Below are 20947 nucleotides of genomic sequence, written 5' to 3' on the forward strand. Positions count from 1 at the left end.
CCACCCCTCGGAGTCTTCCTCATCTGGCTGCAGCATCGCAGTGTGAGCTTAGGGCTCTGGCGACACCTGCTGCCCGGGAGGTGTGGCTCGGGGAGCGCTCGGGGTGTCTGCAGTGTTTCTGGGCAGTTCCCAGGACTGCTGCCCCAGAGCGTGGGCTGCGGGCACAAGCTCTCCTGTTCCTCCGTCCAGGGCACCAGCGTCTGTCTGTGACCAGCCTGCTCGTCTGCCACGGCCTGCTGATGGTGGGCACCAGCCTGGGCGTCGTGGTGGCCCTGCCCGTCCCACGTCTGCAGGGAATCCCCAAGGTGACCGGTGAGTGCACACCGTGCGTCTGCGCCTCTGGGGCCTCTTCCTGTCCCGGACGCTCACTGAGCCCACGGGTCTGTGTCCAGCTTCACTTAGTATGAATTATTTCGGTGGCTTCTTGCTCTCTTTTCCTCCCACCCTTCTTTCCTTCATTTCGCCCTGTAAAGACTGTGTTTATCAACTTGGATTTCATCAGGTCCTGCTTTTATTTTCCTGTTTCTGTCATCAGTGGTCCAGGGAGACCCTCATCCTCAAAACATGTTTCCATCTTACCTCTTTCTCCACCTGTTAGCCTCTGCCTTGCTATTCGCGTTTACTCAGTGAAGGTGGGTGCTGGCATGCTCTGCAGCAGAAGAGACCAGCACTGAGCAGGCTCGGTTGTGCTTTTGTGCAGTGTTGGGAGGCGCTCCAATGGGCACGGCCTTTTGGAAAGCACTTGGGTGTCAAGGACCTGAAAACGCTGTAGCGTCAGGAGTCAGGTTTCCCCTTCAGGAGCCTGTCTCAGGAAGCAGCCAGATGGAGAAGCAAGGCCTGATGCAGAAAGAGCAGGAAACGACCTGCAAGGCCAAGCTCAGGGCTGGGAGACGTGTCTCACCTCACCGGAGTACGGAGGGAGCAACAGCCACAGCAGAGAGTGCTCTGAGGGGAATGCACTTCTAAACAGAAATTGGAAGGACACCCTGTTTTTTTTCAGTTCAGTTCAGTCGTTCAGTCATGTCTGATTCTTTACGACCCCATGGACTGGGCATGCCAGGCCTCCCTGTCCATCACCAACTCACAGAGTTTACTCAAACTCGTGTCCATTGAGTCGGTGAGGCTATCCAACCATCTCATCCTCTGTCGTCCCCTTCTCCTCCCACCTTCAGTCTTTCCCAGCATCAGGGTCTTTTCAGATGAGTCTGTTCTTCGCATCAGGTGGCCAAAGTATTGGAGTTTCAGCTTCAACATCAGTCCTTCCAGTGAACATTCAGGACTGATCTCCTTCAGGATGGACTGGTTTAATCTCCTTGCAGTCCAAGGGACTCTCAAGAGTCTTCTCCCTAACACCACAACTCTAAAGCATCCATTCTTCAGTGCTCAACTTTCTTTATAGTTCAACTCTCACATCCATACAGGACTACTGGAAAAACCGTAGTTTTGACTAGACGGACCTTTGTAGGCAAAATAATGTCTCTGCTTTTTAATATGCTGTCTAGGTTGGTCATAACGTTTCTTCCAAGGAGTAAGCGTAGTTGAATTTCATGGCTCCAGTCACCATCTGCTGTGATTTTGGAGCCCCCCAAAATAATCTATCACTGTTTCCATTGTTTCCCCATCTATTTGCCATGAAGTGATGGAACTGGATGCTATGACCTTAGTTTTCTGAATGTTGAGCTTAAGCCAACTTTTTCACTCTCCTCTTTCACTTTCATCAAGAGGCTCTTTAGTTCTTCTTCGCTTTCTGCTGTAAGGGTGGTGTCATCTGCACATCTGAGATTATCGATATTTTTCCTGGCAATCTTGATTCTAGCTTATACTTCATCCAGCCTTATTCTTGTACCCAAATGAAACTTTGCCTTCTCCGTTTGTTACGTGAAATGTCTCTTTACTGCAGGATGGCGGACAGGTAGTGAGAGAGGATGGAGTGAAATGAGTGAGCAACCATTGTCAGGTGCCGGTTTGTAAGGAAGAGGTGGGAGTCATGTTAGAAGCGGGCTTCCCAGGTGGCGCTAGTGGTAAGGAGCCCGGTTGCCAACGCAGGAGATGTGAGAGACCCGGGTTCGATCCCTGGGTTGGCAAGATCCCCTAGAGGAGGGCATGGCAACCCACTCCAGTGTTCTTGCCTGGAGAATCCCATGGACAGAGGAGCCTGGTGGGCTCCATGGGGTCTCACAGATTCAGACACGACTGAATTGATTTAGCACGTGGAGCAGGTGAGAAAGCTCTGAGGTAAAGAACAAAATACCTGTTTTATCACTTTAACCATTCTAAGCAAGTACCAGACTGAGATACCGTTGACGAAAGCCGTGGCTGTACTTTTTTAAGCCATGGTTCTGAAGGCGTTCTTGGAGTAGCTGGAAGTGCAGGGGACCGTGGCCTGGGCGCAGTTTTCCTTCTGAGCCGCTGTGTGCGGGGCATCCCGAGTGGTGGGTAGCCAGGGAGTACGGGGTCCTGCCGGGAGGGCCGAGCTCACCCTGTGCCCTTGCAGGACGGGGCCTGGTCTCCCACCACGCGCACCATGGGCCTGTCAAGTTCCTGGTCATGGCTGCAGCCGCCCTCAAGGCCGACAAGGACAGGCCCAGGGACAGCCCGCCACCTGGCGCTGACCCCCAGGACGATGAGCAGCGGGATGCACCCCCCAGCGAGGGGCCAGGGCTCTGCACGGGCCGGGGCGGCCCCGACGCCGTCTGGCTGGGCACTTCGCCGGGCTCCATCACCCAGGGCAGCGACGTCTCCTCCTCGTCCGGGTCCCCGACCCCTTCCCAGGGCTCCGGCTCCCTGGAGCCCCGGCCAGAGGAGAGCCTCGCCCAGGACCTCCTGCGCCTGCCCTGCACATCCCCCAGCCGAGGCCGGCGGGCCCGGAGGCCCAGGGCCAGCTCCGTGCTGGTGGCCTGCGGGGGCCAGGGCCATCGGCGTGTGAGCAGGAAGGCCAGGCCACAGCGGCCGGAGGAGCTGGCCTCGTCCCTCATGGTCTGGCAGATCCCCCTGCTGCACGTGTGAGCCAGGGGCCCGTCGGGGCCTTCCCGCCGAGGCCAATGCCCCGCGTGGGCTCACTGCTGCTGCGCTGCTTGGGGATGGATCCCCGACCGTCTGTGGGGCCGAAATGTGCAATACCGTCCTGGGAGCATCTCCAGGCAGCCCCCAGCTGCTCCTCGCGCAGCAGAGCCTGGGGTGAACGCTCGTGGAGCTGAGGGTGCTCCGCGTCTGCCCCGTTGCCTGCAGACTCGGAGCTCACAGGAAGTCTCGCAGATGCGGCCGTGGAGGGGTGTTAACAGTCTCAGAGCAGGTTTACTTGATTCAGATTCACTACTTTTATTTATGTTGTGTATCCTTTAACGCCAAAATAGACTTTGTAACAATGAAGAAAGCTGGTTAAAATCTACCAGTCCAGGTGGTGGTTTGCTTTCTGAGTTGAGCTGGGTTTTCCAAAGTGCTATAATACGTGTATTGTATATTTTTAACAAAGTAGTATTTTTATATCGCAATTTTCTATTAAAAAAATTAACAAAGTTTTAGTCAATATATTATGTGTAACATTTCACAAGTAATGTTTCCTTTGAACCAAAATGCTCAGTTCCTATCAATATTTAGAGTCAAGTGTCGACACCAGAATACCCACGTCAGAGATGCTTGTGTCTCTGTGTCACCGGAGATGGGCAGACGGCGTTTCGGTCCATCCTTCCCTGCTGTGTTGCACCTGTCGACCAGGAGCATTGTCTGGCTTTGAACGCGTCCTGGAGGATGCATGGTGCTGGTCAGTGGGGGAGGCCTTGCTGGCGGTGGACACAGGACACAGGCGGGGTGGCCCTCAGTCAGCACGGCCCTGGCACACAGGCTGCCTGCCTCGGTCACCGTGAGCGAGCGACCTGGGTTCCCTGTGCTCCACGTGTATCTGTCTATCGATGTTTTACTCACTGGATGGTTAAAAAAAAAAAACAACACTGCAGGCATTCACCCGAGACAGATGTCTCAGCACTTTACAGGTGACTAAAAATGCTAATTTTGTGACCTAGCCAATATTTTCCAAGGTGCATATGTGCCCCCGTGTGAAGTAATATCTCCCCAGGTTTCCTTAAACTGCTAGCTGCTATTTTATTTCATAAATAAAGTCTTTTTATTTAAAAATACAACATCCAACAGCGTGAGTTGCCTTTTTTCCCGTAAGACACAGAGGGGACCGTTATGTTGGCAGGACCGCCCGCTGGTCCCTTCCCAGAGGCGGCACCAGGCCCCTGTGGAAAGGTGCTTTCAATTCCCAGTCGCTGCTGAGAGACTCCAGGGATGCAGTGGAGAACCTCCCAGTCTTATTTTTAGTGACGTCGTGCAGACGTGCTCCCGGGGCCCGCGTGCCAGCAGGAAGTCAGGCCAGGGCCACGGGGTGCAGGGAGGCGGGCGGGCGGGCGCCCCGGGGCTGCAGGCAACACCTGCGGAAAGTCAGGCTGGGGCCAGCCTTCCTATGCTCCCCAGGTCTGGGACGACCGGGCTGGACTCACGGAAGGAGTGAGGGGAGGGCCGGGGCCTCTGCTGGAAGCGGCCGCCTGGAGCGTGGCCAGGGCACGGAACCGGCAGACAGGGCCAGGGGCACAGACCTCAGAGCCGCCCGCAGAGCTGATCCCGGAGCCCTGCCCTCCGTGTCAGCTGGCCTCGCCGGCAGTCACTGAGCACTGGTTAGCCTGACCGTCCAGCTGGGAACTCGGTCCCCCAGAGCGTCCACTTGGATCCAGAGGACCTCAGTGCATCAGGCTCACGGACCCGCTTGTCTGCTGTGTGCGGCCCAGCGTGTAGGCTGCCGTTTGAGACGTGACCTTCCCGAGTGGCTGGGGTGTGTTTGCTGCCGGACAGCACGGCCGAGCCTGTGGGGAGCATGAGTGGAAGGGCGGGGGGTGTGCAGAGCAGAGGCCTGCCCCGCCGTGGTGGGTGCACGGCCGGAGGGCCCCGGGAGGGAACGCGGCGACCACCTGGAAGAGGCAGGAGGCCTCCTCCCCGGTGCCCGCAGCTGCAGGGTTAGGGCGACACCTGCTCCAGGTGAGGCAGGCCACAGAGGGTGTGATGCCCTCGTCAGTACGTAACGGGGCTTATTTCTTCTGCTTATCCAAAATAATTGTTGGTTTCCTTCCTTGTTGCTAACCTACAGGATTCCTGTTCTGGCTTCGGTGGTTCTCAGTCAGGGCAAGTGCCCCCTCCACCCAGGGGCTGGGGGGCAGTCTGCTCACCACCTGTGGGGGCAAGGGTGCCGCTGGCATCCCAAGTGTGGGGCCAGGGATGCTGACAGACCCCCGGGGCAGAGGGCACCCTGAGTTCCCCGGGCCGAGGCAGGTCTCGGCGGCTCCTCCTCCTCTCCTCGCGGCCCCAGCAAACGTCGCACAGCATGGTGTCAAAATTTTCTGGTACGAACATAAGGGATTCCTGTTCTGTTCTCAGATGTCCTCGACTTCTCACTGGTCTGTTTCATTTTAGCACTGCTTTTCCAACCAGAGTATAAAAACACCCTGTTTAGGTCCTGAAAATGAACTTCTCATGCAGACTAACATGCGAACAGAGGCAAAGGGCCCATGTTCAGACACCATCCCTTACGTTGGTCTTTAAGTAAGATGTACGATAGTGATAAGTCTGTAGCCTAAAGAAGATTGGGATTCACACTCAGCCAAAAGAGGAACCTGCCATGGCGGGAGACCCCTAAATGTTCCGTATTTTAAACAAGTTCGATATACGCGCATTCAGATTTACGAGCACGTCAGGCGTGGACTCTGGCTTCTGCATCAGCTCAGCCTGGCGTTCCTCGTGCACAGACCGTGGGGAGATGAGGGTTCTCCATCCAGATTTTGTGGCTCCATAGGGTCCACGGCTGACATCAGGCTGACCGCTGTGCCCTGGGCTCTGCTCCCAACCCCAGCCCCGGGAGAAACCCCATCCCCCATCCAGACTCGCGGGCAGACAACTCTGGGAAGCGGCTTTGCTGGTGCGTGAAGTCTGCCGGTGTCTGAATCCCATTGCAGTGAGTTTTCTGGAAACATAAACCAGGGGTGAGAGCACTCGCCGTGCTCACCAGACGTCCAGCTGGGGGCTCATTACTTCTAGAGCCTCCGTTTCCTCATCTGTAGGAGCATCTGCACAAGGTTACCAGGAGATTCAGATGAATAACAGGTGGAGCGATTCACTCAGTGCCTGGCATACACTTGGTGTCTAATAGGTAAAGCTCCTTATTTATGCTCTAGAGGTTTACTCGGTAGGCCTTCATGTAGAGATGACTTGAAAAATTAAGCACTGTTCTGCAGTCACTGTATGACCAGCGGGGAGGCCAGCAACACAGAGGGTACCTTTCGATTTGGATTTCTGTCCTGTTCAACCCTGCAGATCATCAGAGCCATTTTTCATACTGCTTCCTCGGGGATGACAGGGCTTCTCCCGGTCCCGGGACCCCCTTGCAGGCAGGATGTCCTGGGTCCCTCCAGCTGCACGGTGCTAGCACCAGGTTTGTGGGCTGGCCTGGCTCCCTGGCCGCAGCATCCTTGTCCCGCTCTGTCTCCTTCTAGAGTCACGGGCAAGCCTCCTGACACTCCTGTGTGGAATCATGCATCATAAACCAGGAGTCATGAGCTAGACAACTTGAGGAAGACCCCTCTCAAGACACACAACCAGCCCCCTCCCCAAGGGCGTGCACGCCCCAAGGTTGGTCTCTGCTCACAGCATGAAGCGTCTCTGGGGTAGGCATTCAGTGCAGTGAAAGGAGGTGGCATTGATTTCATTTCTCACACACGATTCCTGTTACACCGACTGTGGCTTTGTGCTCTCCTCAGCCTTCCTGATGCCACCCTTATGGCAGAAAGTGAAGAACTAAAGAGCCTCTTGATGAAAGTGAAAGAGAAGAGTGAAAAAGTTGGCTTAAAGCTCAACATTCAGAAAACGAAGATCATGGCATCCGGTCCCATCACTTCATGGCAAATAGATGGAAAACAGTGGAAACAGTGACAGACTTCATTTTTGGGGGCTCCAAAATCACTGCAGCCATGAAATTAAAAGACGCTTACTCCTTGGAAGGAAAGTTATGACCAACCTGCTGCTGCTGCTAAGTCGCTTCAGTCGTGTCCAACTCCGTGTGACAGCCCACCAGGCTTCCCCATCCCTGGGATTCTCCAAGCAAGAACACTGGAGTGGGTTGCCATTTCCTTCTCCAATACATGAAAGTAAAAAGTGAAAGTGAAGTCACTTGGTCATGTCCGACTCTTCACGACCCCATGGACTGCAGCCTACCAGGCTCCTCCGTCCATGAGATTTTTCCAGGCAAGAGTACTGGAGTGGGGTGCTATCGCCTTCTCCGGATGACCAACCTAGACAGCATATTAAAAAGCAGAGATATTACTTTGCCTACAAAGGTCTGTCTAGTCAAGGCTATGGTTTTTTCAGTAGTCCTGTATGGATGTGATAGTTGGACTATAAAGAAAGCTGAGTGCTGAAGAATTGATGCTTTTGAACTGTGGTGTTGGAGAAGACTCTTGAGAGCCCCTTGGACAGCAAGGAGAACAAACTAGTCCATTCTGAAGGAGATCAGTCCTGAATATTCACTTGAAGGATTGATGCTGAAGCTGAAACTCCAATACTTTGGCCACCTGATGCAAAGAGCTGACTCATTTGAAAAGACCCTGATGCTGGGAAAGATTGAAGGCGGGAGGAGAAGGGGACGACAGAGGATGAGATGGTTGGATGGCATCACCGACTCAATGGACATGAGTTTGGGTAAACTCCGGGAGTTTGTGATGGACAGAGAGGCCAGGGGTGCTGCAGTCCATGGGGTCGCAAGGAGTAGGACACGACTGAACTGAACTGAGCTGAAGCCTTCCTGATTTGCTCTCTGGAGCATGGATTCATTCAATCATTTGGGAGGGTGGTGTTTCACTGTGAACATAAACCAGGGCTTTGGGGCTGAACTACAATTCCTGCTCCACCTCACACAGAATGAAAGAGATGATGATGAAAGCCTCTGAGAGTTAAATTTCCTCAGCTGTAAAATGGAAGGAGTCTCCACCTCCTGGGGTCCTACGTGTGTGTGTGTGTGTGTGTGTGTGTGTGCATGTGCGCATGAGTGTGTCTCTACAACTAGTATTTTGCAGAATTGTACCTGTGCTTATATATAGACATACTACATAGATTTATGTGAAATCATACTTAATTGCAGATAACTTGCTCGAACATTATGAATTCATACTTCGAAGATACTTTAACTAAAATTTTTATTTCTTTTCCAAAAGAATATTTGCTAGGATCAATACTAATAAACATATTGGCCATCTAGTGATGGTACTATTTACTTGCTTGACAAGGATTTAGTGCCTCCTGGTAGCTTGCAGTCTGCTGAGAAAAAATGTGTGCACAACAGCTGACATGGTCCACGCAGACCAGAGTGCAGGGCGATGAGAGGCCCAGTGAGGTCACTGGATCACTGACTCAGCAGTGACTGAAGATCACAGTGCTGACCGTTACATGAGGCCACAAAGACAGGCTCTGCTGTCATACTGATGTCAGGATAACCAGGGCATGAGTGTGGGCCAGGCACTATGTATGGTGTGAGATGATTGCACTGAAACAACCAGGGCACCATCCATGTGGGCGCCCTGTTCAGTCAGGAGTCAGCGGTGCTCCAGAGAGCTTGGCAGCATCCTCTGTTCTGAGCACAAGGCTCTAGGCACCAGAAACACTCAGACATGAAGAAAGGAGCCGCCACTGGTCACACGAAAGGATGGAGATGCACCCGGAGTTCAACAGAGCTGAAGGGAGTAGTCAGGCTGGGGTTGGGGGAATACAGGGACGCAACCAGGAGCACGGCTTGCCTTTTGTACAATGTGCACAGAACTCTTAAATGAACCAGGGAATGCGGTTTCCACGCCAACACACAGATATTCTAATTAATTTTTCATGCCAAGAGACTCAAAGTACTTTGTAGTGATTGGATCAATTCCTGACAGCCACTGGAATTTAATTGCTTTTTTTCCTTGTGGAAGACTGGGGGAGCGTGTGAACGCAGGGCTGCTGAAAGGAAAATGCTCAGGGCTATTCAAGGGAAAATGCCCTGCTGTCTGTACCAGCACTCCGGGCTCAGAACCAGTGGCTGTGACCCACCAGCCACCCCCTCTTTCACGTATGGTGAACGCTGTGGGGGAGCACAGAGTTGGGGAAGCCAGGTATTTGTTAGAAATCACTCTGAGCGGCCATGACAGAATTAGAAGTGACAAGGGTTAGTCTTGCTCCCCTAAGATTATGACCAACGGCGCTGAGTGCATTGTAGCCAGCATCTTGTTTTTTTCCCCCTAGGAGGACAGTCACACCCCACTTTATAGAGAAGGACAGTGAGCACAGAGGGTAAGGATCTTGTCGGAATTCACAGTACTTGCAGTGGTGAAACGTGTTAGAAACCCCACCAGCCGGATTCCAAAGCCTCGTTCTCCCCACTGCTCCAGGAAGCTTCCAAATGTGGCTTTGAGCTCCCCCCACTGCCCCCAGCCTGGGACCTGGGTCCCCTTCGGGGCCTGTCAACCATCATGACCAGGATGATTCCATGAGCTTTAACTTCGATTTTTTGGGCACAGTTTTGCACAGTGATACATTTGCACAATTGAAGTCAACCATCAAAAGCAGGCTCTCCCTGAGCCATGAGAATTTACATAGCAAAATAGTTTTCTTGAAAGATTCTAGAAATAGATGTTTTTTAAAAAATATTTAAGACAGCTAGTGCTTCTTGGCATTTTTATACCTCAGGTTCAATTTCAGGAAATCTAGAGGTCCCTGGCGTTTGAATTAACTCCTAATTAAATATATGTAATGTTTTGCTGCAATTTCCATTGATCACATTGGGGCCAGAGTGCATTTTTTTTTTTTTGTAATAAAGCATCTAGGGACTTCCCCTGCTTCCACTGCAGGGGGCACAGGTTCCATCCCTGCTCAGGAGTCTGGGATCCCCCACGTGGCATGGCATGGTCAAAAAGTAAAAAAACATCTGAAGTCTGAAAATCAGTGAGGTTCCCTACTCTGCTTCTCTATTAGACGGCTTAGAGGTTGCATGGGTTTTCCAAGTTAATTCATTTATTTTTTTCATTCCTTCAGTAAACGTTTATTGAGAACCTACTATATGCCAAGCATTGTAAATCCAGTGGGGAGAAAAGTTAATATGACTTACAAGTGGATCTCTGGAAGCTGGCAGAGTGGTGGAGAGGACACACCGGGACCTCAGTGGTGACAGCGCCTGTGGCTGGGGAAGGCCCGGTGGCCCCTGGAGGCTGATGCAGACAGGTGGACGTGGAAGCCAGATGGTGCTGTGAGATTTCGGTCAGGCCCGCTCCTCTTGAGAAGATGCGGGGAGAGGATGCATTTAAACTCCCCTCCAGATATCTGCAAATCATGGTGTAGCGTAAGCTTGTTACACGCAGTCTCCGTGTAAAAAGGTAAACAGATGCACTGAAACGACCCTAGAAGATTCTAAAATACTTCTGACATCAGCTGGGTAAAATAAAAATGGTGCAGGATAGGAGTTGTTTCAGCATCCAAAGGTCTGCATCCACTAGAATTAACTGATAAGGATGTTATTTCCCAATAGTTTGCTCTGTGTCTGCCGCCTTTAACCCAAATGCTGAAGTATTGTACTTAGTAATTAAACGAAGATCTTTTGAAGGATGGTCTCAGGGCATTAACTCTGGTACTGAAAACCGAAGAGCGCGTTAACATTTAACTGGTGAAGACTGACGAAGGCAAAAATTTTTAAAAGAAAAGTAAAGACATAAGCTTTCCGTGCCTCTGGAAATTTAATCATTGCTTTGCACAAAACCTTTAAAATAACACTGACCCTCAGGGGTCCAGTCTTAACCAGAGCTGACCCCGCAGGAGAGCTGTGTTCAGTGACGGAGCAGCGAGGCTGGGGCGGCGGGCGCACCTCCCCTGGGGGCGCACCTCCGCTTGCGCTGGCAGGTCCCTGGCCCTGCTCCTCCCCGAGGTTCGAGGTTCGGGGTTCAGGTTCGGAGGGTCCCTCCTCGCACTGCGCCCTGTCCCCGCTGCGGGGACCTGGAGGTGGGGGGCCACGCTTCTAGATACAAGTTTCAGCGTTTCCTCTACTTGAGTGTTCTCAATGTTGCCTTTTTTACTCCGGACGGATGTAGGCAGTTTTTTAACCACTAAATGTTTCAACAACGCATCGCCCCTAATTTTCCAAAAACTTAAACTCTAAATTCCATTATTTTATTTTATATATATTATTTTTTCTGGGGGATGGGCGGACTAGGACACAAAAGAGCCTGGTCTTTGGCGGGGACCGCGCCAGCGGGAACCTGTTTCTCGCTGGGCGGTGGCGGAGCTGTTGGATTCAAACTCAGGATGTACGCGGTGCGAGGGGTCCGGGCCGCAGCCCGCGCCTCCTGCGCGTCCAGCCGGCTGGCCGCGGGCCCTCACAGCCCTGGAAAGGGTTAAGCGAGCGGCGATGGCTCGGGGCGGGCGGCCGGGGGCCGGGGCGCGCCGGCGCGCTCCCGAGCACGCGCTCCCGGCTCCGGGCTGCGGCCGCCCGCCCGCCCGCGTCCCCGCCGCGGCGCGCTTCTCAGATCCGCCAGCGCCCGGCGCGGCCTGCAGGACGTGGTGAGTGCCGGGCCCCGCCGCCGCGGCGGCCGAGCGCGCGCTGCCAGGGCCGGGGGCGCGGGGGGCACTCGCTGGGCAGGCTGGCGTCGCTGGGCCCCGGAAAGACGCGCGGGCCCCCACGGGCGCTGGCGCAGGTGCGCGGGAGGCAGCCCGCCCGCCCCCGGCGTTCTTACAGGTGCGGGAGAGGCCGGCGCGCGCGCGTCGGGGACCCCGGCGAGGGCTCCGCACCCCGGGCGCGGGCAGGCACCGGGTGGAGGGCGCGGCGAGGACCTGCGAGGTAGGGGTGGGCCCCCAGGGGCAGGCAGCGGCTAGAGGGGCCCAGGAGGCGGAGGGTAATTGGGCCCGGGGTCCGAGAGTGGGCGCTGCCCGGGACAGGGGTGGCCCCCCGGGCGGGGACGGTGGGCAGCGCGGGGAGACGGCCCGGTGGAGTGTGGGGTCCTGCCCGGCTCCGGGGCGCCTAGTGGAGGGGGCGGCGCGGGGACTCCCCGGGCCCTGCAGCCGGAAGCGGGGGGCGACCAGCCCCTGCGCCGTGCCCGCGGCGACCGCCTCCGAGGACACAGCCCCAGGGGCGCCGTAGTGTCCGTCGTTCCCGCCGCCGATCGGGCTTCGGCGAGCGCAGCCCAGCCAGAGCCAGCTCGGGGGCGGAGCAGCCGGAGCCGGCGGGGAGGAGCCAGGCCCGCGCCCCGCGCCGCGCGCCCCAGGCCGGACGCTCCTTGGGGAGGCGGTCCCGGCCCAGTGGCCACGTTTGCGGCCGGCAGAGCCGGCCACTTCCCGCTCCCAAGGAGTGCCTGGGCCTGTGCTCAGCGCCGCGCGGGCCTGGCTCGCGGGCGGCCATGGCCGGGCCGCGCTGCCTCCGGAGCATCCGTCTCTGGGCGCCACAGGAAGCGGGTGGGAGGGCCCTCCCGGACCTGGGACCGCGGAGGGGAGGGACGTGCCGGAGGGTGTGCGGAGGCTCCTCGCTGGTTCGCCCCCATCACCCCTTCGACTGCCGTGCGGACCCCCGGGGCCCTCCGCGACACCCCGGGCCCCTCTCCTTGTGCAGCCGGCATTGCTGGGGGCTCGCGGGGTGCCGGGCTGGTGCACAGCGAGTTCTTTCTTTTCTTGGGAGTCTTTGCCCCACTGACCGACCAGACGGGCCACCAGCGGTGCTTGTCGCTTGGGTTGGAACGTGCCTGACATCACGATGGCCGGGGGTGGGGCGCGAGAAGAAGCCGCATTTCAATAAAGACAGCGTGTGGCCGGCTCACGTGTCTGGAGGGGAGGTTAAATGCATTTCCACGGGAAGCCTCCCGCCCCCCCAACCCCAGCCTCCGGGTCGGGGCCGGCAGGGTCTGCCACTCTGGCGTGGTTGCTCCTGTAGCCTTAAGTAAATTTAAAAAAATTCCACCGCTTCTTAGGTTCCTGCAAAACCACATCCTCTATCTCCACCCACCCCCACATCTATTCTAAGGGCAAGGAAAAGAACAAATCAATGTAATAAGCTTTATTTCTGCTCAGAGCACTGAAGGCGCCTTGCAGGCAGATTTTAAATCCCTGTGCAGCCCCTCAGTGGGGGTTGGGGGGTGGTGAGTTCACTCTTCCCAGCCTGTGATCAGGCCGCCTCCCTCCTTTTCACATCAACCACAGGTACTCAGCTTCCAATTAGGACCCTTAATGGACTGCCAGTGTTCCCCTGGCCTGAGCTAATGGTGCCCTATTATTAAGAGTCCTCCTCCCTACCCAGGAAATGAAGGGAGCACCCCATCCCTCAGATTTGCCCAGAGACAGTCCCCTGAATGCACTCTTAACTGGAGGTTCCGGCTGTCCCTTTGGGGCCTAACAAAGCAAATGTTTAAAGAAATAAGGTCTTTCCACCTTGTAATGTCAATTGCATGGGATATTGCTGATAATATAATTAGAACACAGTGAAAAGAGTTCAGAGATTTTGCTTACAGGCCATAAGGCCCTCTTGGGTTTGGGAGGAGGGGAGAAGACAGTGAAGTGTCCGTGGTTCATCAGGATGAGCCGCTGGGGAAGCCTGGCTTTGTGCAGTCCCCTCTGGTCCCAGTGTCTGGGTGTTCCTGGGGCGGGACCATGCCGGCTGCTGGCTCCAGTGCTGGGAGAACAGAGGGTCTGGGAACGTGGCGAGGCCGTCCCTTCGTCCCTGAGCATCTTCCTGGCAGCCCCATCGCTCCGTTTCTGCATGTGCTCATACAAGCTGCCACGCTGGCACTGGGGAAGCAGGAGGCTTCCTTTTAGCTCCAAGTTCACTCTCGTCCCTGAGCTGAAACCAGGCGGCGCTCCGTGCTGTGGGGCCTCCTTCTGGGATCCTGTTTCAGTTTTTTCCTAAATACCAACAGCATAAATTGTCTGTAATCACAGCTCTGCGGTGAATCTGGAACTACTTAGGCGGCTGTAATGCCCCTCGCCCTCCCTAGTTGGAGGCATGGTGACCCAGGAGGACGGCTGCAGGGCGTCCTCCCCTGGTGGCCCAGGGCAGATCTGTTCTGGGGAGTTCAGGGATCACTGTCTCCACTGGGGCCTTGACTCGGGTTTCTATCTTGGAATTATTGTAATTACTCTAAAATGACAGTGTTGGCACCCGCAGCTCTTTGTGAAATAGTTAACAATGAGCTTTGGCTTTTGGGGTAAACCAAGAACTTCCAGGAGTTGGGCTTTTGCCAGCAAGCCAGCTCCTGCTAGAAAGAATATTAAAATAAACAGCACTTTGGAAATTAAAGCCGTTGCAAGTCTTATACAATATTTGATGGATTAAAAACCAATTTCTTCCTTTCACAAACATCTATGGAGTGTCTGTCCCACCCAGGTCAGGCGCAGTTCTAGGTGCTGGGAATACAATGGCATTTAAAATTGATACAGCCTCCGGCTCCCACAAACTGTCTCCCTACAGCTTAGGTTCTGATACGGTGAAAGTGATGTTAATTCGTGTGTGGTAACAAGCAGGCAGTGTCTCTGAAGGAAAGGAACAAACCCCTATGAAAGCACGTGACTCAGGGATTGTGAGTTGGGGTCTGAAGGATGAAGCTGAGCAACGGAGGACGGCAGGGGACACCCTGCGGAGACAGCGGTCAGAGACACTGGCGCGTCGGAGAAAGAAGGCAAGCCGATGGGCGCCCCGGCCGTGTCAGAGATTTGTGACTTAATACACGTTTATCCCTCATTAACTGTGGCATTTCCTTTGTAAATTTGACGAAGCTTTACGCGCTAGGCCTTGATGGAGCAGGACGTGGATTAACTTTGGAGAGCTGAGACTGCGTGGCTCACAGAGCGAGACTCGGGGAGGATGTGGCCAAGCGTTGTGTAAGCGAGAGCCCCTGTGCTGAGGGGGGGTGCCCTCAGCGCTGGCCTTGAGAACCCTTAGTCACGGGGCCACAGTGCAGACTCGGAGCCGCTGCCTCTGTCCAAGCCAGGGTCGCCTCCTGCTCCCACCGCAGGCACCCCCCTGGCCCCCACGACCAGTTCCTCAGACAGCCGTCAGAATGGTCACTGAAAGGCACGGGGCTTGTTCCGACGCTGGGTGGCCAGTAGCTTCCAGTGGGCTGCAGTCCACAGCACAGATAATAGGAAGCTCACTCCAGCCAGTGGGGTTGTCTGATGACCAACCCACAAACAGTGGCTGCTGCAGACTGTTCCCCAAATTCACATGCTGTGCCCAGCCCCCAGGTGATGGTATTAGGAAGTGGGGTGCTTTGGGAGGTGATGAGGTTGTGAGGGTGCAGCCCCCATGATGGGGTAAGTGCCCTGATAACAGAGACCCCGTGGAGACCCCAGCCCTTCCTCCAGCTGAGGACACAGGAGAAGACGCCATCTGTGAACCAGGGAGTGGGTCTCAGACACTGTGAAGAGTAGTCAGCTTTCCTCCAAGTCTGCTGGTCTAAATATTAATCTCAACTAAAAATACCTTCACAGAAATACCTTCTAGACTGGCATTTGAGCAAACACCTGGGTGCGGCGGCCCAGCCAGGCTGACGCATCGCCACTGTCCTGTTCAGATGGGAAGGGTGACACACAGCGGCCGCTCCATGGGCAGCCCTGCAGGTCCATCGGACACAAACGGGCTCAGTTCCAGCTCCAGGGGAGTGATTCTCAGATGCTCCTGGCTCTGCCTTCTTGATCCTCTAAGTCCTCCCTTTTTCATAAAAAGTGCCTGGTGCTTGCGGCTGAGTGATTTTCTCAGCCTGCCTCCTGGGTTCTTTGAGCTGATCTGTCCCATTGACGCCAAGCTGGCAGAATCTCTTCTTGTGCAATTATCTTAAAAACATTGTGGGCTTTCTATGGATCTGCTGGGATTGAAGCCATTAGACAGAGGTGTCATCCACAAATCCACTCAGTCCTTTCTCCACCTTGGACTCCCTGCAAGGCTGCTGTGAAAAGCATCCTTAAAATTCCTAGAAGCCCTGTTGTTTACTGCAAGACCCTTCCAGGGCCTCTGCCTGGTGCCCCTCGGATACCAGGAGGTCTTAAGAGAGATCTGATTGAGCTGCTTGGACTGATCTTGGCTCTGAAGCCCCGTCTGAATTTGACAGTCTTGGAGGTGCTGGGGAGGAGAAGAGCTTCATCTGTGAACCCAGTGAGCCTGCTTCCTTAATGTTTCCTCCAAATTGCACTTGAAAGCGGAACCCTTCCTTCTCCAGGTCCCCTCTTCTCTCAAGTCACAAAGAGAGCACTCAGCAGGGCCACCCCAGCCCCCCCGGAAGTCTCCAGCGTCATCCGGCCCACCGGAGAGCCCTCCGTCTCTGGCATCGTGGGGCCATGGCGGTGCTGAGCCCTGCTGCCCAGTGCCCTGCCCACCTGTCCTCGGAGCCCTGATGCGTCTGCCCACCGCCTGCCCAGCTGTGGCCACCGCGCTATTCCTGCCTTGCTGGCAGCCCCGTCCAGGTGGCTCCATAACTGACCACTCCAGACCTGCAGGCTCAGAACAGCAGGGCTGCGGTGCCCTGTAGACGTACAGGCTGGGCAGTCTGGCGGGGAAGCTCGATGGATGCCCTTGAGGCCGCCCACATCTGCTGCCAGCTGGGGCCCCTGGCAGCACTGTCTCTGTGGGCTCCAGCTGGGTCCCCGGAGGCCCCGGACTTCTCACAGGTCGGCACCAGGCCCCCCGAGTGTGGGTCCTAAGAGCGGGAGCGGTGTGATTGCCCTTTTCAGCACAGCCTCCTTCACCGCAGTGACCAGCGTTGGGGATCCTGGGGCCGGAGCACACCCGTGGGGGGCCGCCGTCACCCAGGGGATGACCGCCCCTCCTCTTTAATCTCGTCCACGCACCAGGCTGCACCGAGGGTCCCCGGGGACCATGAGCTGTGTCCTGCGCCATCCTGCCGCGTCCCCTCCAGCTCCTTCTGCCGGCTGGCGGGGCTGCGGGCTCCTGGGCCTGAGCTGCCCGCCCTGCAGTGCTGAGTGCGGCCCTCCGCCCGCCCTCCTGTGGCCCGGCTCCCGAGCCCTTGAGGTCTGTGCCCCGCGGAGGCTGGGTGTCCCGGTCCAAGCACAGGGGCCTCGTGTGGGGACAAGGCTCAGTCTTGTTGGCCCTTTGGTCTCCGAGGGTGGGGTCGTGCGGGGCAGGGCTGCCCGGCAGAGCTCCAAAGAGAACAAGGCCAGCTGCCCAAGCGGAAGGCCTGGGAGAGAGGGCTCTGCCCCCGGGGTGCGTGCCTGTGGCCTGGGCCCTTGGTGTGGTGGAGCCCAGGCCTGCCTGGTGAGGGCCCGCTGTGCGAGGGGCTCCCAGGGTTGGCTGTGCTGGGACCGGACCTGAAGATGCCCCCCACCCAGCCGGGCTGTGCAGCATCACGGCTGCCTCCTGAACGGGATGCGGCCACCTCCTTGTGGACTTCCAGACTCCAGAAGACAGCCGGAAGGGGCGATGTGTGTGTGTGGGGGGGTGTCACACCCTCCCCAGAGTCACCACTGCCTGACCTCCTGTGGTGTCTGCTCCAGTGGGGGTGCTGTTTCTCAAAATAGCCTCTTCCTGAGACATATGACCCCCTCACCCTGACCTCACCGCAGCCCCGACTCCATGCCCGCACTTGGGGGAAATCCAGTGGAAACCCGTATGTTGGCAGCCTTCGCCTGTAAACTCTACTTAGGCAGATGCTGGCCTTCCCGGGTGGCTCAGTGGGAAACAGTCTGCCTGCGATGTAGCAGACTCAGGTTCGACCCCTGGGTTGGGAAGATCCCCTGGAGGAGGACATGGCAGCCTAGCCCTGGAGAATCCCAAGGGCAGAGGAGCCTGGAGGGCTACAGTCCACAGGGTCAAAAAGGGTCGCACATGACTGAGCAACTAACACTTTCACTTTAAAAAAGTTTGCAAAGACAGCAGGTTAATAATACTTTGGGCTGGCCAAAATGTTTGGGTTTTTCCATATAATGCAACAAAAACCCTAGCTAATTTTTTGGCCAACCCAATAGTTTCCTTGGATTGAGCCTCAAGATCACTTAAATGTTTTGTTTTTGCATCCACTTATTCCTGGCAGTCTCAGGACTGTCCTGAGGGGAGAGGCCTCTTTGACGCTCACATGGAGGGACACTCACATGGAGGAACTCCCACTGACAGAACTTGTCTGGATTTCTGCTTCAGAAGCCAGGTGTCAACAGTGAGAGACGAGCTGGCATTTTATCTGCCTCCGCGTCCCGTCCGCCACCCTCGTTGCTTAGAGGACAGAGATCACATGTTGAATTTGGATGAATTCCTCCCTGTAAGCTCTTCGCCAGGTTCCTTGTCTCCTGACAGCCAAACAGAAGGCAGTTCTGCTCTGCAGCAGTTTCCAGGCAAGACTCGGCCCTTTCCCAGGACCTGCTGAGCCGGAAGGGGCGGGCCGAGGTTAAGAGCATGGCTTCTAGGAACTGGCAGGATACCTGAGGACATGGGTGGGGGCGGGGGGACTCTATTGTTACGTCCTAACCACAGCAAAGCAGGACAGAGGTCAGAGACAGGGCTTTCTAGCTTGTGGTCCATTCATGCCAACAGTGATAAGTAAACAAGTGCAGTTAGTAGGAGAGGGATCTGGGTTCCAACTTGCCGGTAACGGGTGTGTGTGATGTTAGATAAGTCTCTGTATAAAACCAAGAGCTTAGAACTTTGAAAATTGTAAAATGTGAGTTTTTATTTAACTTCCCCACGTTTCAGTTTGACCTTGACTCACGTACTCGCAGCACTCAGAGTATGGCCACTTAGGAGTCTTGTTACCTAGTGAGCGACTTAATTATGCTTCAGACTGTGTGGCTTCCGTGAGAGTCAGTCGCAGTCCAGATAGATTATTTAATTAATGAATACTGACTACACATATGGGATAACATTTTTAAGTTGTAAGTTATAAAATAATCAAACACCACTAACAATGTGATTAAAATACCGATGTTATCCCAGTGAGCTTTAATACATGTTATCATCTTGCCGTTTACCCTTCAAATCCTTAGGAAACCAGGTGTTACACAGCAGGGGGACAGCCCCTCCCCACCCCCACCCCCAAGCCTGTGTGTTCACACTTCCATGAGTGATACGGAGTTTTTTTTTTCATGTTTAAATGTATGTAAATAGTATTATGGTGCGTCCCAGGTGGCTCAGTGGTAAGGAATCCACCTGCTAGTGCAGGAGACACAGGAGGCAAGTTCAGTCCCTGGGTCGGAAGATCCCCTGGGAGAGGAAATGGCAACCCACTCCAGTGTTCTTGCCTGGAGAAGCCCAGGGACGGGGGAGCCTGGCGGGCACGGTCCATGGGCTCACACAGAGTCAGATATAACTGAGCACAAGCAGGAGCAGAAAATCATATTATACGGCATCTTTCTGCAAAGGGCAGACCTTCAACAATTCAAAATTATGTGTTTGGAATTCATTCACACCGATACAGGTAGATTCAGTTCATCCATTTAAATGTGTGTGGTCCTTTTGGCAGTGATGGAAAATCAGTCTAAAAGAACTTTAATCAATCTTTTTGTACAAAAGGACACAAAGCACTCTTTCTGAAACAGGAGACAGATTGCATGGCTGCCCTGTCACCTCCCTTCCCTTCTTTGAAGCCATCAGAGGATTCCTGTTGACATTCGGATGCGAGGGTGGGGCCTGGCCCTGCTCACTCTGGGGCTCCTGGCCGCGCCAGGCTCTCCAGTTTCTGAACTGGTCAAGCTTGTTTCCAACCCAAGGAGTCTGTTCTCGCTTCCCCTGGCCCTGTGTCTGGCTCCCTCCTGCTCTCAGGAATCTTCCCCGATGCCAGTAGAAACCAGGTCCATCACGCCTCCCAGACCCTTGTTTACGTGGTTTGTAATTCACTAGAATTCGTACAAGGATGGCTTAGGTTTGTTTTCTCCCTAGACTGGGAGCTCCGTGGGGGCTGAGGTCAAGTCTTTTTGGTTCCTGCTCCTGTCTAGGACCCAGGGCGCTTCCTGAAACATTGTGGGTGTTCATCTATATCCACTCAGTATGTGAACCAAGTAAGTGACAGAATACTATTAATTATTTATCACCGCTGATGGGACTTTAACAGATTGAAGAACCGGGGGGAAGTGTGAATTTGTTCAGCCCAGGCAAGTCTCTCACTTCTGACTCCAGCTTTCTATCCCTGGTGGAGAGCTCACCTCTAATTTCAGAGGATGCACAAGACAGCTTTATCTTAGAAGAGTTCAGGTTACTCAACCGTTGCTCAAATCTGGGTCTCATGGCTACAGGTTTCCTGGTGGGACTGTGGTCCATGCGCCTCTTTCCAGCCCCAGTGGTTCCTTGTGGGACCGCTGTGTTCACAGTCCGTGGCTGCCTAGGTCAACACCTCCCGAACCTGAGCCGCAAACAGAGGCACGTGCTTCTCTTGCAGCGTGTTCTGGGCTTGTTCCCTCAAGGTGCATCTGGAAAGCAAGGGTATTGTTTGTACTCAGCTAACTTGGGAGTCTTCCAAGTGACGAATGCACACCTTTATCTCTGTGTTCTCCTTTCAGTTCCTCGGGGTGTGTCACTCCACGGAGCACAGGACCGTGTTGTAACGGCACCAGGTTGGGTCCTGTCTGTGATGTCACGTTTGGTGGTGATTGAAGGCACAGGCTCCCTTGAGCCCGCAGCAGCAATGCCCCCGAGTGCCCCCGCCCTAGTGTGCTGACTACGGGAGTGAGAGTCCATCTCCTACTAAGGGCTGTCTCGTGAGTCACGACGCTCTGGCACCGTGTGTGTCTCTCAGATTAAAAACAAAGACTGGCGATCTGATGAGGGAGGCGGAATGGTGAAGCTCTGTTACAGATCTTCCTGACCTAGTTGTCCTGTTGGATTAACGTACACCTCTTCCCTTCACCCTGGGCATCATCTTACCCAGATGGCTCGTCACTGGTGACAGCCAAGGGCACAGAGACGCTCCCCTGATTT

The 20947-nt window shown here is 55.0% G+C and overlaps 1 protein-coding gene across 1 annotated transcript in view; it reads left to right on the forward strand.

Moving 5' to 3' along the window:
• Positions 1-4085, forward strand: part of ARHGEF10 (Rho guanine nucleotide exchange factor 10) — a 61365-nt gene extending 57280 nt beyond the window's left edge. The window contains exons 28-29 of the mRNA XM_052661343.1: positions 190-312; positions 2495-4085. Of these exons, the coding sequence (XP_052517303.1) occupies positions 190-312; positions 2495-3006 (635 nt within the window). The 3' untranslated portion in view covers positions 3007-4085. The remainder of the gene's footprint in view (positions 1-189; positions 313-2494) is intronic.
• The last annotated feature ends 16862 nt before the right edge of the window (positions 4086-20947 follow it).

Source organism: Budorcas taxicolor, chromosome 24, assembly GCF_023091745.1.
Source record: "Budorcas taxicolor isolate Tak-1 chromosome 24, Takin1.1, whole genome shotgun sequence".
Taxonomy (NCBI): Eukaryota; Metazoa; Chordata; class Mammalia; order Artiodactyla; family Bovidae; genus Budorcas; species Budorcas taxicolor.